Genomic DNA, 15577 nt, shown 5'->3' with positions numbered 1-15577 from the left:
TTTTTTTTTTTTGTTAACGGAGAGGGGAGAGTAATTATGCAACAGAAGTCAATGAGACAGATGGCGCAAAGCCGCTGCGTTCTATAAAACAAAGGGAAAGGTGTAAACAGAATGCGCGAAAAGTTTTCAGTGGGACGACATCGTTGAAATTCTGTTTTTGTGATTATCGTCGGACGAATATTACGTTGAGCTAAAAGATATTACGATCACAATACACGCTAAATTGTCATTACGTAATTGACATAATGGATACCACGACATAATGATACCGCGATTTCATATAAAGAAACCTAATTATATTCTAAGGTAACTGTACGTACTGCAATTTGCATTTAAAAAACTGCAAAGATATTTGTCGCTTTCGAAGTTCCATTTTACATTATAAACATTACCATTATTATCATTATTAAATTAAAATAAAAACACACGAATGCATATTTTTCGCCAGTAAAATAACGAAAAGAAAGTACGTGCAGTAAAAGTAAGAAATGACAGTGGCGAGAAAATTTTGTTACGTATCGACGCTAGATATCAAAATATGCAAAAAATAAGGACCGATTAAAATTCCTTTGTAACGATCAGTGTATCCTGAAACGACACAAACGTTTCCTGTGTAATTTATTATTTATTATCGAACGAACCAAATGAATTTATTATTGAACCAACAGACGGAGATATCGCCCATATGCGTGCGAACTATCGGCATAGTTGGAAACACTATCCAGAAGCGCACATTTATCAAAGAATCATTGACGATCGTTAGAAAATATATTTTCTTCTACGATCATCCTGTACATTGCTCGTCTTACTAATGAGAATTTAAATTTATCGCGAATCATATACCGAAATAGATAAAGTTGGAGTGTAAATTTTGCAATCTAATCCTTTCTGATTGGGCGATAGATCTTTGTGATTCATGTAATCTATTCAATTAACTATTACTATTATTCCTTTAGAAACAAATGGCGAATGGAGAGAGATACAACACCAGCGCGTTACGTCGTAATTCACATAGCGATTAGATTATATCTTAAAACAATGACGATAGATTGATGGCACGGGTGCCAATTTTAGCAAGCTACGAAATTTTGTCGACGCGCATCAAACTAGCTTTTCGTTTAGTCCATTCGAAATTCTATATCGATACCCTGTCGATATTACATAGATTACGTAAATTTTGAAGCTGTTCGGACACGTGCGCGATATCGTATCCCACAATTTTATCAATTTCGACGCGTGACTAGTGCTCGATTCGCCATCGCTTTTCTAAGATGTTAATAAACGACATACCTTTCCAACCCTTGCCCATTTTCCTCTCGATATCGCAGGCAAGACGGTCGAACAAAGAAGCAACAGCGTCCTCCCTTCGATCTACCACCCCGGTTCTCGTTCTTCACAACAAACGAACGTCAGCAGCGGATTGTTCTCTCATCGGAAGCTAACTACCATTTCCCGAGAATATCGATCACCGATCACCGGTCACAAGAAACAATCTTCCCTCTCTCTCTCTCTCTCTCTCCCCCTCTCCCAACCTTTCTCTCCCCCTCGTCTAAAGACAAAGGATCCTTTCGAAATAAGAAGACAATGGTAACAACTTATCACCTCGATCGCCGGCCACGACTATCGCGGTGTTTTATCCGGCGTAACGGGAAACTCGAACACGGTAAAAAAGCGTGGCAAAACGATCGAAGACGAGGGTTCCGTGGCTTAATGAAGCGAAGCGGAAGGAAAGACGAGAATAAAAAAAAAAAAGAGAAAAATGTCTGTTTCACGGTGGTGGCGCACTGGTTCGCGATGTTCGACGGTACAATACGTGGAGTCTCTGGGCTATTGAGTCTGCGGAGCGCGGGTTTCGCCTTCATATATCGCTGTTCTCCACTGCTGTCCTCCCCCCAATCGACACGCGGATCCCTCCTTTCTCACCTCCTCCACCTCCAGTCTGTTCATCATCGTAGCCCCACTCAAAAACTCATTCAAAACGGAATCCGTATCTGTTTCGCATCGTATGGTCCTGCGGGCCAGGATACCTGCGATCGCGAGGCGTAGTCTCGGACTTCGTATCCTTGACATGTCGCAGGTTAATGTATCCTACGCGCGCGCTCCTCTAACGGATCGTGCCGATTTTAACGTTACCAACCTTTCCAGCCGACCAACCGAACCAACACAGATTCGACGGACAAGATGTTGTAATTACCACGAAGCGGTCCGATGTAACTACATTTACCACGGATGTAATTACGTTCCTGGTCATCGCGGAGGCTGTTGTCTTTTGTAACGTAACTGGGATCTTAGGCGGCGTAGAAGGATCTACGATCTCGGGATCGCGTTGTGGGGAACGGCCGATGCGCAATTAAATTTCGCGGAGGCGTAGATATCGGTTGCTTGTGCCAGGGAAACTAAACTGGAGCCAGAAAAAAGGAATACTATATCGGACAACGAATTCCTCGCAATTTTCGTGAATTAGATCAAATAGGAAATTGACGAAGATTATTATTAGACAGCGGTTTTTATGAAATTCGAAGGTACAAAAGCGATGAAATATAAATAATATGCGAAAAAATATTTAAAATATAATACATATTATGATATTTAACAAGCAAGATGATTACCTGTTTGGGTTCCGTTTTTTAAAATGATATTCCTGAGAATACGAATTTGCATAAATATTTGCCGTATAATTATTATCGTTGTAGCGAAGTAAATGGGAAACGTTAAATAGGATTATTGATACGAATTTGAGAATTTGACATGCAATTAGCTATCTAGATACACAAAAGTGATGTATTTATACATGATAGGTGTATTAGATGATACGATTATCATGGCAGGAACGTGATTATGTTCTCAGTTTTCAGTATTTTGGTTTTTTTCACTGCAACTGATATCCTTACTTTACATCGAACCTATTTTCTGTCATTTCTAATCACCTTTGTCGGTAGTACAACGTATCAACATACTTGAATATACTTTAGGAAAAATAGTTATGGACGTATTGCAATGTACATTTTCTTATTTCAAAGAATTTCAATGCCGCGCTTGCGTTACTCAGATAAGTTATCACAATTATAAACTTAACTACTGGTATATTTTACGTATTCCAATGACGCACTGTTGTACCAGCGTAAATTAAAGTCTACTGGATGAGATCCGAAATATCCGAAATATATAAATAAGAACATTCTATGGATTTCATATATGCGTCTGTGTGTAAAATTAAATTAATCTCGCAATTTTATATTACTATATTTTGTACCCATGCCACTATACCGTAATTCTTTCGAAGCTTATACCGATTGTAACTTATTTGGCCATTGGAACATTATAAAACAGCTTGATTCGGCTAACGTTCTTTTAATTCACCATAAAACGCACAGTCACGAACAACTGAAAACATACCTCGTCCGTGTGAATGTTACACCGTCAGAAGATCGATGTCGAATAACACATTACGTTATGAATTGCAAATCAGTAATATTTAAGATATTTTATAGTTACGTTGCGATGTAAATTCTATAAGTATAAACTAGGATGGAACATTTCTCTAGATAGAATTTATTTAAAAATATGTTTTTCACCTGTCGTATATGTTTGTATTAATAAATCATACTTATACAGACGTGTACGTACATAAATAATGCTACAACGACGAACATTCGCCTTTATTTTGAAACTTTTAGCTTTAATTAAAATATTCATTGAAATATGTTTTATTGTCAAAGGATTTGCAACACCACGTTCAATCAGGATATCCTTTCAAATTGCAATTGTATCGTTCAATTTTATATATATAAAATGTATAAAATTTCAGGATACAGATATCGCATCCAATTTTTCGCTTTACACCCTGTACGTTTGTAAATCGGCGTTCGTCGGACATTCCTTCGTCCGTTCCTTTCATCGTACTTTTTCTGCCTCTCATCCGACTGATTCGATCGTGTTCTTACATAATCCCTGTTGGGTTTAGTTTTTAAACTAAAGGAAGGTGATCGAGCAGATCGTAACACGCAGTTTCGCGAAAATCGCGCGAAACGATCTTCGTTCGACTTTGTTATAGCTACGCGTCACATAAAACATATATCTTTTACGTTTACTTTGAAATATTACTAACTGGTTGCAGTTGTTAATGGTTGGAAATAACGATAATAATTAGTAGATGATCACACAAGATTCGGATATTTGCAAACGTTTGGTGTTATCGCTAATCGTAACTAACAAGGCCTCATCTTATGTGTTTGTTTCAGTGATATCATCGGATGCAGAACAAGGTGATATCAACAAGATAATTACAAACATCGCGAGTCAACAGTGGCATGTAAATATCGTACGGAGTAATATGCACGCATATTCGTTTTCCAGTTATCAATGGTTATCTATGAGCGGCGTTGTTCTACAGATAGATAATTAGGCTAGTCGAATTCTTGGAGATTGCAAAACTGCACCGCACTGCCGTTACACATGTCCCACGATAGTAATTAAGTGCTATTAATTGGGTCACTGCGTAGCAAGGTATCTCCTGCAAATAGATCCTTCGCGCACCTGCTGCTTCATTTGCATCGTTCGGTTATACGAACGGGGTTCAACGAATGTTCGCTACTTTTTGCATTCCTTAATTTTTCACCGATTCACTTCCCCGTAGATCTTATCCGTTGTTACATAAAAATTTGGATTTATTCCTTTTTACATTTACATTTGTTTGCAAATTTTACTCGTCGTTATCTAATCTATTTCTTATGTTCGAAAGTTCGAACATAATTCCCTGATAATCGAAACGAAAATCTCACGGAAGGTGAAATATCCCAACTCTGCTACAGTTCTTTATAAGCTCTTACGATTGTATCGATTTGAAATTGGATACGCATGAATTTAATTTTCTAAATTGGCAGACAGTATTGGCAGGGATACGTATCGAAATGCCCTGTGCAAAGATATGTAGGTTCTTCGGACGATAATTAAGTACCTTTAATTGGACCCGTGTACCGGAGGAATGGTTTCTGCAAACCATCGGCAGGTAGCACACCTGTGTAACTATTCACTCGCGTCGTTTATAGCTAAGCGAACATGAATGGGCAAGAAAAAGAGCGATATCTGTGGCATCTACAGGGTGATTCGGAAACACTGTTGCACGCATTTTTGAAATTGCGTTGACGTAACGACTTGTCGTAGGCGACTAACGCGCGAGAAATGAAATTACACTGGCAAATGTAAACGTTAAAGTATTATGCAGATGTTATTAACGAGAGACGATAGGAGATTAGATTTTTACTCGATTACGATAAATGTCACTGTAACGTTACTTTCATCTTCCATTCCTAAACCGCACCTACGACATTATCAATTCAAGACGCAGTGAGTCATAAAATGTTAAAACGAACCGCGTGTTTCCAATCCGATGTTATCAGTCGCCGAAGAACGTTGTTCATAGCGGACGTCCATTAAGGGGACGTCCTTGTCGATGCGACGAGCATCGATAACTTAACAAAGTGGCAAATCGTCGTTGTCTCGTTCGCAACTACGAGAGTTTACCAGAAACAACGATTTCAAAAATAGCGTTTCGCAAAAGGATACCGACCGGATCTATTCTCGTAGGAAGTTAAATGTCAAATTTCACGACCCTTGAGCGAACAATGTGCAAACGTAACCCGCGGCGTATTTCGCAAACTCCGTGCCCCAGAAAGTAACAAGGGCCTCGGGGCTGTACTTATAAGTTTGAAGAGCTGGCGGGGTGTGCGCGTAAACAAAAAATCATATAGATTGTCTATTATTTGCATTACTGGTTTCCGCGAGCCGCAATATAATTGTACGAGAGAAGGGACAAACACCACGGAGCAGTATGTTCTGCTGTTTTAATATTTTCTAGAAGTTTTCTAAATTTGCAGCCCAAGGCGATCGTTGATGAACGTACGATACTAAAAAGAAACTAAAAAGTTACGGATGTTATAATCGTAGATATGGAAATTCGTATTTTTATAAATCCACTTAAACAAAGGAAATCTAAGCAGAGATTTATTTCACTTGCCGAATATTATGATTGGTACTATACTTTTGATATATTCTATATTTTTGCATATTATTATTATATATTAAATTTCCTACGAGTAGATATAACACCGCGGTCTAATCGTAAGAAATAGTTTAGTTATTCTTTTTAGTCAATGGTTTCTAGTCGCTTCATAAAGTTTCGACGAAATTTTCTCAAGTTACACCGCAAAAACGGTAGACATATTTTTAGGCAATCTGACGATCGTACTGCTGGTACTCGCGTAGTTTCATCATTTTATCCTTTGACTTTCCCTCTTTTTTCGTTTAAAACGTAACACGTTCAGTTGCGCGAGCATTCAATAGGAATTGGGAAAATTAGTTTCAGCGAACCCTGCCGCAACGACAACAGCCAAGTTCGTAAGCACCATTTATTACCAGCCTAATCCTTTTGCTTCTCCGCTTATGAACTGTTTCGCGCGTCAATATCCGACCGAAAAGGAACCTTTCCTATTTTACCGTGTAGTGAATGTGCCACGAAATTGCCACGATTATATCGTGCACCGTGATCATTCTTTTCTCTACGCCGTCCACAAAAACACGTGCTGCCGCGAAAACTTTCCTTTTTCAACGATCCGCGGCTGGAAATTATTTAGGAAAAGATAGATTTCGCGTCATGTTGGTTCACAAACGTTAAGATCGTACGCGAGATTTACCGATTTAGATGATATTTACTTATGGTAAAAGTTTTCAACGCTAATGAACTTTGTTTAACGGTGATCGCTTCGCGATTCGATACTCCAGTGAAAACACTAATTTCCAGTGAAACTTCCTGCTTTTGTGGATCGAAGATTATTTTTATATTATAAATCTCGTTGTTCGGTTTGAGAACCGATAGAGAAAGTTCCTTTTGTTTTTTAAACGAGTTTCCACGTTTGTTAGTTAAGAGAATGCTTCGATAAAGGAGGACTTGCAAGAATGATTACTCGAACGTTGTTACGCCGCGCGACTCTCTGCCTGGCCCAGGTCACACACCGCGGGCCAGACGGACACCAGATGTCCGCTCTTCCGTACGGCGTACCCTCAATAGCCTAAGTACCCGTCATAAACCCGAGTAATTTGCTCGTTAAGGTCCTTCAGACCCAACAAATGTCCTTTTCTAAATCAGTTTCTAAAGACTATTGTTTACTACGGCTTGGCAAGGGAAAGTTGGGTTTTTCCACGTACGATGCTTCCTAATAACAACTTTCTATCAAGGGCAGCTAAGACCCTTCCTAATCCACCAACCTTCGTTTAACCAATTAAAAACGAAGCCTATTCCCTCACTCTCCTAAATAACCTCGGCTCCAACAAATCCGATGGTCCCGTGCGCTGGAGGGACCGATCCTTAGCCTTCCACCGAGACAGCATCGTCTCCCAACGGCACTGATTCTACATCCTTCGAACGGTCAACATCCTTCGAGCGGGTATACACACCCGCAGATCAGTCACTCACTCATCTCGTACATACGCACCAGTGTAACTATCCTCGTTATAAGTTGTGAAATAAACGGTGACCTAACTTACTACTGTGCACTTCAATCAACCACCTCTATTAGCCTAAACGCAATAGGGGATCGATCATCTCGCGGCGTCGATTGAACAATCGTAACAGGAATTTACGACTCCTGTTGATGCGCTTCTACACGATCGTGTCTCCCCGCGAGTGAAAGAACATTTTGGTCCTTCGAGCCGGATACGTGTCAGTGAAAGAGTGCACCCCAGTTACCACGCAACATCAAGGTAAGCTCGCTCAAATTGTCGAAATCCCTCATGGCTCCCCCTCAGGAAGAACGCGTCCGGCAATTGCTGCGGAAACGCGAAGGATTCAGACAAGAATTAGAAGCGTTTCGCACATTGCTCAACAATCACGAGGAAGGGACACCCGTGCATGCTATTCAGCGTAATTTGCAAGACTTAGAGGGAGAGTTTGCATCGTTCAAAAAGAGCCAATGCGAATTAGACGACAGAGACGAGGGTCAAACACTGAAGGACCGGGTTGACCTACAACAGAAGTTCTACACCATCGCCGGACAGGCGTCCGCCATCCTTGAGGAGGCAAACAAGCAAGCAGAGCCAACCACCACAAATCTTGCAACAAAGCCATCGGACATGTCATGGCCGGAACCCGTCGATTTGCCTAGAATTCAGCTACCCACCTTTTCTGGAGCCTACGAAGATTGGCCGGGGTTCGCGGATCAATTTCGCTCCACGGTCCACGATAACCCCCGCATAGACGACTGCAAGCGACTGATGTATCTCCGTTCTTGCCTAAAGCATGGGGCAGCTCTAGCGATCGCGTCATTAAGCAATGCGGCAGCTAACTACGCATTCGCCTGGGAAATATTAGAACGACGGTATAACAGACCAGCCAAAATTGTCGAGAGACACTTGCAGGAGATATTTGACGCAGCCTCCTCATCACGGATAGCACATCGCGATTTGCAGTCCTACACGACCAAGTTGGAAGCTCATTACAAAGCCTTGGCCGCCATCGGACAACCAACCGCAGATGCCCTGCTTTTGCACCTATGTACCGCCAACCTTGATCGGGAAACCGATTCAATATGGAAGGAAAAGATCAGGTCCACACCATTCCCCACGTTCCCGGACTTCTTGCAATTCTTGAACGATCGCTGTCAGGTCATAGAACCTGCAAGAACGACACGCCCACCACGAGGGCAGGCATTTGTCACGTCACGATCACCGCCACTCTGTCCAATCTGCCATGGACCACACAAAATCTGGCGCTGCAACACCTTTAGGACGAAGACGATCGACGAACGGATTCTAGCCGCCGAGGAAATCTCAGCGTGTACGAATTGCCTGCTACCAGGACACAAATTGCAACACTGCACCTCTGGCTCTTGCCGCATATGTGATCAACGCCATCACACGCTCCTACATCGATCAGACGCGCCAATGAGCAATCAGACGCCTCCCACCACGCCCCCACGCACAAGGAAAGCTCCGTCATACCATCCAAACAACCCATCAACCGGCCCCGATCTGCGCCTGCAAAAAGCGCGATTCGGGTGGGTCATCGGGGGGAGCCCACCTTCCCCAGGACCTGCCAGGGTCTTCCATGCCTCCACAACGGAACTAGAGACGGACCTCACCCGCTTTTGGGAACTCGACGAGGGACCTCAGATAAAACACTTATCGGAGGCGGATCGACGATGTGAGGAGCATTTTCAAAATCACGTCCCACGCACCAGCGATGGGCGATACATCGTCGCACTCCCCTTTAACGACAAAATCTCGTCACTCGGATCATCCATGGCAATGGCGATGAAACGACTCGCCTCTCTCCAGCAGCAAGTCAGACGAAATCAACAGTTCGAAACAGCGTATCGGGCGGTCATTCAGGAGTATCTGGACTTGGGCCACATGACCAAGGTTGCATCACGCCACGAACCGGAGAACGAGCTAATTCCAATCAAAAATCGTCTGGAAATCTATGAGACGGAACTCCGCGTCATTTAAAACGAGATTGTGAGCATAGACGAGGAAGCGAGCGAGCGCGGCCTTGAAATAGCAGACGAGTACAAAAAATTAGTACTCCGAGTAACCACTCAACTGAGCAACCTACGACTAACTACGACGGCACAATCGACAAACGACGAATCAGCTGCCGATCGCGAGTCTGCTTCGCTTAAATTACCGGAGAATCATTTTCCTGGACACAATGCGAAGACGCCACCTTCGCCATTGCCACAAGGGCCCACGGATAAGGGAAGCGACAATGACTTAAATAAAACACGCAACGCTATTCAAACTCCGCCGACGGAGAAGATCGCATCGACTCAAACGCTTCCCATTCGCAACTCGTCGCATCACACTCGCAACGTGTCACCTAAACGCGACTTGACAACAATCACGCTAGCATCGTCGCTACATGAACAATCTGATTCAACGCTGCCAAACGCCTTAAATCAGAAAACGCTTCCCATGCGGACCTCATCGCGTGACACTCACAACGTGTCACCCACCCGAGACCCAACGACAACCTCGCTCACATCATCAGCATCGCAACAATCTGATTCCACGCCATCAGACGCCTTGAATCAGATAGCCGCTCAAGAGTCTCTGGATCAACAGACGGATGAAACCTTACCAGCCGACATGCCGTCTCCTACTACATTATCGCCGAAATGGAGCACACCGACGAATGGGCTGAAACAAAACACCATACTCGTCGATGTCAGTGCAGCCTACAAGGTGGACCACTTGCTCTCAACGCAACAACCCTTAGGCCTGGCCATCCATTTTCCCTGGCAGCTACGGCACCTACGGACGGCAACGACTCATACGGAGCCGAGCATCTTGGATCGAGATGCAAAATCTTCCCACTCCAGATCCAAACCTAACCAAACGGAAGGTAAGATGTCTCTAATTCTGTCTTTCGCAGAAAACTGGACCACGCCGGTCCAACCACCAATCATCATCAAGAAGGCGCGATACGAATGGGTCAGCGGGGGGAGCCCTGTCCCCCAATCCACCGAAGACCTCCTTCACGTCTTCATTGTGCAACCACACACGGATTTCACGTGCCTTTGTGAAATCGGCGAGCTGTACAACGACACCTCCTGGGACGAGGTGTCTCACGATACTTCCTGGGCCGAGGTGTTTCATGACACGTCCTGGTTCGCGAACCGCAATAGAAAATCGCCAGGCAATGCAGATGACCACGGCGATCCAGAACGCAAGGAAGACAACATATCCTCTACGCACCGGACTTTCGACCGTATCTTCGAAGTCACCCTGGCGACAACGGCCTCATCCAGACTACCACAAGTCATACGGCAACGAGCATCTTGGAACGACGTGCCACGCAGCGCGTCCTACCAACGAGCCAACCCGATCACGCAGAATAAGGACAATCAGCAATCAACAAGGAGTCGGGCGGCTGCTCCAATTAACTCCACCTTTAATGAAATTTTGATCGGTACCCTCTCAACGGGGGGAGGATGTTACGCCGCGCGACTCTCTGCCTGGCCCAGGTCACACACCGCGGGCCAGACGGACACCAGATGTCCGCTCTTCCGTACGGCGTACCCTCAATAGCCTAAGTACCCGTCATAAACCCGAGTAATTTGCTCGTTAAGGTCCTTCAGACCCAACAAATGTCCTTTTCTAAATCAGTTTCTAAAGACTATTGTTTACTACGGCTTGGCAAGGGAAAGTTGGGTTTTTCCACGTACGATGCTTCCTAATAACAACTTTCTATCAAGGGCAGCTAAGACCCTTCCTAATCCACCAACCTTCGTTTAACCAATTAAAAACGAAGCCTATTCCCTCACTCTCCTAAATAACCTCGGCTCCAACAAATCCGATGGTCCCGTGCGCTGGAGGGACCGATCCTTAGCCTTCCACCGAGACAGCATCGTCTCCCAACGGCACTGATTCTACATCCTTCGAACGGTCAACATCCTTCGAGCGGGTATACACACCCGCAGATCAGTCACTCACTCATCTCGTACATACGCACCAGTGTAACTATCCTCGTTATAAGTTGTGAAATAAACGGTGACCTAACTTACTACTGTGTAATATTCAATCAACCACCTCTGTTATCCTACCCGAAACAGGGGAACGACTACTTCGCGGCGTCGATTCACCGAATCGTAGCGAGAATTTACGCCTCTCGCTGACGCGTTTTCCTAGCGACCGCGTCTCTCCGCGAACGGCCGTAACAAACGTTATACTTTAAAATGCGATCATTGTTTAATATTAATGATATCTTAACTCTCTATTGGTAACGAGAGAACGCGTTTCCTTTGTGTCTAATATATGGTACGGCTATGTGAGTGTTTGTGGTATAATGAAAAACGAGACTGATTTTCACATGAACGTAACGACGTTAGCATGTCAGAATATTGAAATTGATATAGAGTAAAAAGATAATGATATAATATTCACTGAATTAAGTACCCTGAATTAAGAATAAGAGCAACAGTACGGTATAACCAATAATATACAATAATCATTTCCACATAATTTACATAGAAGAACATACAGGTGTTTAGCAGATGCTATTACCATTGTGGAATATCATCGCATTTAGGTGTCTATCCACTCGATTCTGCTTCTCGTTGGTACATGATCATTCGTATTATATTGCGTAAATTCACAATTTGCTTTGATGGAAGGAATTGCGACGTAGCGATTATTTAGAATCCGCGCTATAATTGCTACTTCGGTTACGGTTGTAGCCGAAATTGACAAGCGATGAGTCGGTTTCCTGGGCAGGAAACAGCCGCTACGTTTCTAGGAAATAGAATGGAAAATAAGGTGTTACGCGAATTTTCACGGTGCGCACAAGCTGTGTATGAGAATCGTGCTGGAAGAAGGAAAATTACCTTAACGTAACGTACGAGCCCGCATGATGAACTAGCTGAACGAACACGTTTACCTGTTACGTGATAATAGTTTTAATCAGCTCCTCCATCGATGTCAGAATTTTTTACTAATGACTTGCCGCGGAGATTCATTCATTTTCTAGAAGCGTGTTTCGAAACGGATTTCAATCTTTCAGTTTACCGCAAAATTCTTTTTTACGTGTTCCGCTTGGTGCGCATTCGCATTCAACAAGCGGATAATTTTTGTAATGCAGATTACAACTCATTCGTTTTGATTTCTGTTCTCCATGATAGAGATAAAGCGCACCGAAACGCGCTGACTTATCATCGATTCTTACCGAGAAATGATACGGGAAAAATGTCTATCGACAAAGTTCATTCAGATACTGTATATCTTAGTGATATCGGCAAGAAACAAATGCTGCGGAAACATGTAGGAATATCCATTAAAATAAGAAATGAGAATTAAATATTAATAAACAATACAAAAAATCATCATTTTCTTTTACTTAAAAAAACGGTCAGAAACAAGTTGAAGCATATCTAACGTTACTGAAAGCCGTGTATCAACCGTGATATTAATTAAGCCAAGACAGATTTCGAATGACCCGGGTATCCTTTGCAATTGCGTGATTTTATCGATGGTAAAAATCATTGAAACGTGTGGCGTGCCGTGGCGATATTGACGGTAAAACCGCAGAAATAATCAAAGCACGAGCTCATAAAATCTCCGTTACGCTTATTCACGTGTTGCGGTCTACGGTGTGGTGGGACGTCACCGTCAAAATATTCTTTAAACTGTTGTACGTAATCGAAACCTGAAATTAAATATACCCGACGTCGCAAAAGGTTGCAAAGAGCGTACTGTTGGCCCGGGGCAATTTTCTCGAGCGGAAATTATGAATGTCAGTGCATAGAAAGGTCTGTATAATGGGATGCATAACACGGCGACGCTGATGTCATAATCCAAGTGAAAAACGAATATTTTATTTCGCTGCAAACGAAGATAAATATCGTTTATAATTTAGGTGTCAGAGAAATTTAGCGACATAATCGAAATGTATCGTTATGAGTATAAATAATGCTCGAATGTACTCTGTTTCGGTCGGAATTTGTCCGGTCATCGACAAATTTATCGTTAAGTATCTCCTGAATTCTGTACTCTTCGAGATTGTTAATGAATTCACGTAATCGTTACGCAAGTACTGGATAAGAAATAAAATTCTTCTATTGCTTAACAACGTGATCTTCGTGTGTCTTATATAAAAAAAAAAAGAAAACTATTGATTATCGAATTATCTCCCCTTCGAAGCAATTTAACTTTTGTTCGGAATATTTTCCCCTATCAGAAGTGGTTCTCGAGATATTTGCAAGGATTAACTTAAATGGTACATCCTGTATAATAAATAACGAATCACATAATGAATGACTCTCCTGTATCTGTAATGTTTATCATCGATGACTCAGTTTACCGAGAAATTCTTTTCTTTGCATCTTTCAACATGTAACGGGGATAAGGATAAAAGAATGGAAATAAAAATAATTTAATAATAAACCAACTATTTGCAATTATCTGCCCTCGATCTTCGCTACGTAGACGTTGAAACAGGAACGCGCGTCGCTCCTAAGAGGACGTCGTCGTTGACGAGATAATCAGCAGACTACCTATCATTATGCGTTTATCGGAAATTTGAAGATGCAAAAATGCATAAAATGCGTATAACACGGAAAAATACGTAACATATGCAAGGTATAGTACTCGTTGTAACACTTGATAGGTAAAACAATTCTCTATTTAAATTCCACTTTTTTAATTATATTCGCGTAAATATTTATTTGCACAAATATCTGCAGTCTTAATAATCAGCAACGATCGTGAATTTGCTATGTTCGACTCGATGTATGCGACGTACTTCTTCGAAATGCGTATTTTCACTTGCTATTACCGATACGTATGGCTAAATCGTCTCTGGTATGTTAGATTATACGCGGGTATTCACAATGTTAAATTATATCAATCTCTATCGAACTGGATCAGGTTTGGGTTACCTTTAATGAACGAAAACGAAAGCTTTATCGCACTTCATATCGTTTAACTTAGCTTTGTTATCGTTAATATCGCCACGTTCGACGCTGTTTGAAGCTCTCAAGTCAAGAAGTCTCTTCCAAAATTCTCATTCGAAAAGTTTTGCGAAAATAGGATCGAATAACTAAACGAATATCCGACTTGCGGTTTAATTTTTCTCTCTTTTCTGGGAACTGTATAGCAATTTCGGTGTGTGATATTAAAATAGCAGTAGAAATGTATTAAAAATACGCGTTATGCGTAACGTAATGTATTAATGTAAGTAATTACGTATATCCTTCCATAAGTGCAAATAAGATTAGTTGAGAGATTCAGTTTAATAATTATAGTAACAAATAAATCATATAAGGTACGATTATTCAAGTTAACATAATAGAAAACTGACGTGTCATTGTTGAATGTGTTACTTATAGTGCAACAACGAGAGTCTGAGGAAGTTAAACGAATATATGAATACATATACGAACAGTCCATATTGATGTGAAATTTAATAATTTAAATTATCCTCAATCGTTTCTTCCAACTCATATTTTAGCATTTACTCTTCGTATGGATGTTACGTGCTTCTATGCACCACCTATCGTCCTGATCAAACGCTTTAAAAATCCTTTTTATAATATTCTTAAATTAACGATAATTTCCACGACGTCGTGACATCTTAAAATAATTAGTATCTGAAATACTCCACTATCGAGGAAAAGCGCAACGCTCTTTGCACGTTTAAACACATTCGTGTACATGTGCACACGAAGGCAGCGTTGCATCGTCGAAAAGTACAACGTGACTGCTCTCAATTTTGTTTTTCTGTTTAACGAAAGAGACAAATCGTGAATGAAAGAGGGACGATTTTATTGCAGGTATTCTCGGATAACGCGACGCTACGAACACTGTAAACATCGACGTGAATCCGTATCGTGTAATTACGTATTTTGCCGGTACAGCCGGTTCGGAGCATGTGTGAAGTTAATCAATCCAGTTAGAGCGAAAACTGGTCATTACGGTGGTCTGTTAACGGCAAACAAATGGTAGCCAGTCATCGGTTCACACATCGTTACCTCTTTCATCTTACTTTTGCTCAGCGTTTACATTTTTTGCCAATTCTAGATCCACGATC

The 15577-nt window shown here is 41.9% G+C and overlaps 1 protein-coding gene across 2 annotated transcripts in view; it reads right to left on the bottom strand.

The window, feature by feature from the left end:
- Window positions 1-15577, bottom strand: part of LOC117205949 (aquaporin AQPAn.G-like) — a 38698-nt gene that overhangs the window by 16980 nt on the left and 6141 nt on the right. The window contains exon 1 of one of the 2 annotated variants that reach the window (XM_033444817.1): window positions 1291-1853. The exons of the other annotated variant lie outside the window; for it this stretch is intronic. Within the exon in view, the coding sequence (XP_033300708.1) occupies window positions 1291-1309 (19 nt within the window). The 5' untranslated portion in view covers window positions 1310-1853. Of the gene's footprint in view, window positions 1-1290; window positions 1854-15577 lie in introns of those variants that run through there. 2 annotated transcript variants of the gene reach the window in all.

The sequence above is a fragment of the Bombus bifarius genome, unplaced genomic scaffold (assembly GCF_011952205.1).
Source record: "Bombus bifarius isolate JDL3187 unplaced genomic scaffold, Bbif_JDL3187 scf7180000007996, whole genome shotgun sequence".
NCBI classification, from domain to species: Eukaryota; Metazoa; Arthropoda; class Insecta; order Hymenoptera; family Apidae; genus Bombus; species Bombus bifarius.
This window is presented reverse-complemented; position numbering and strand designations above follow the sequence as displayed.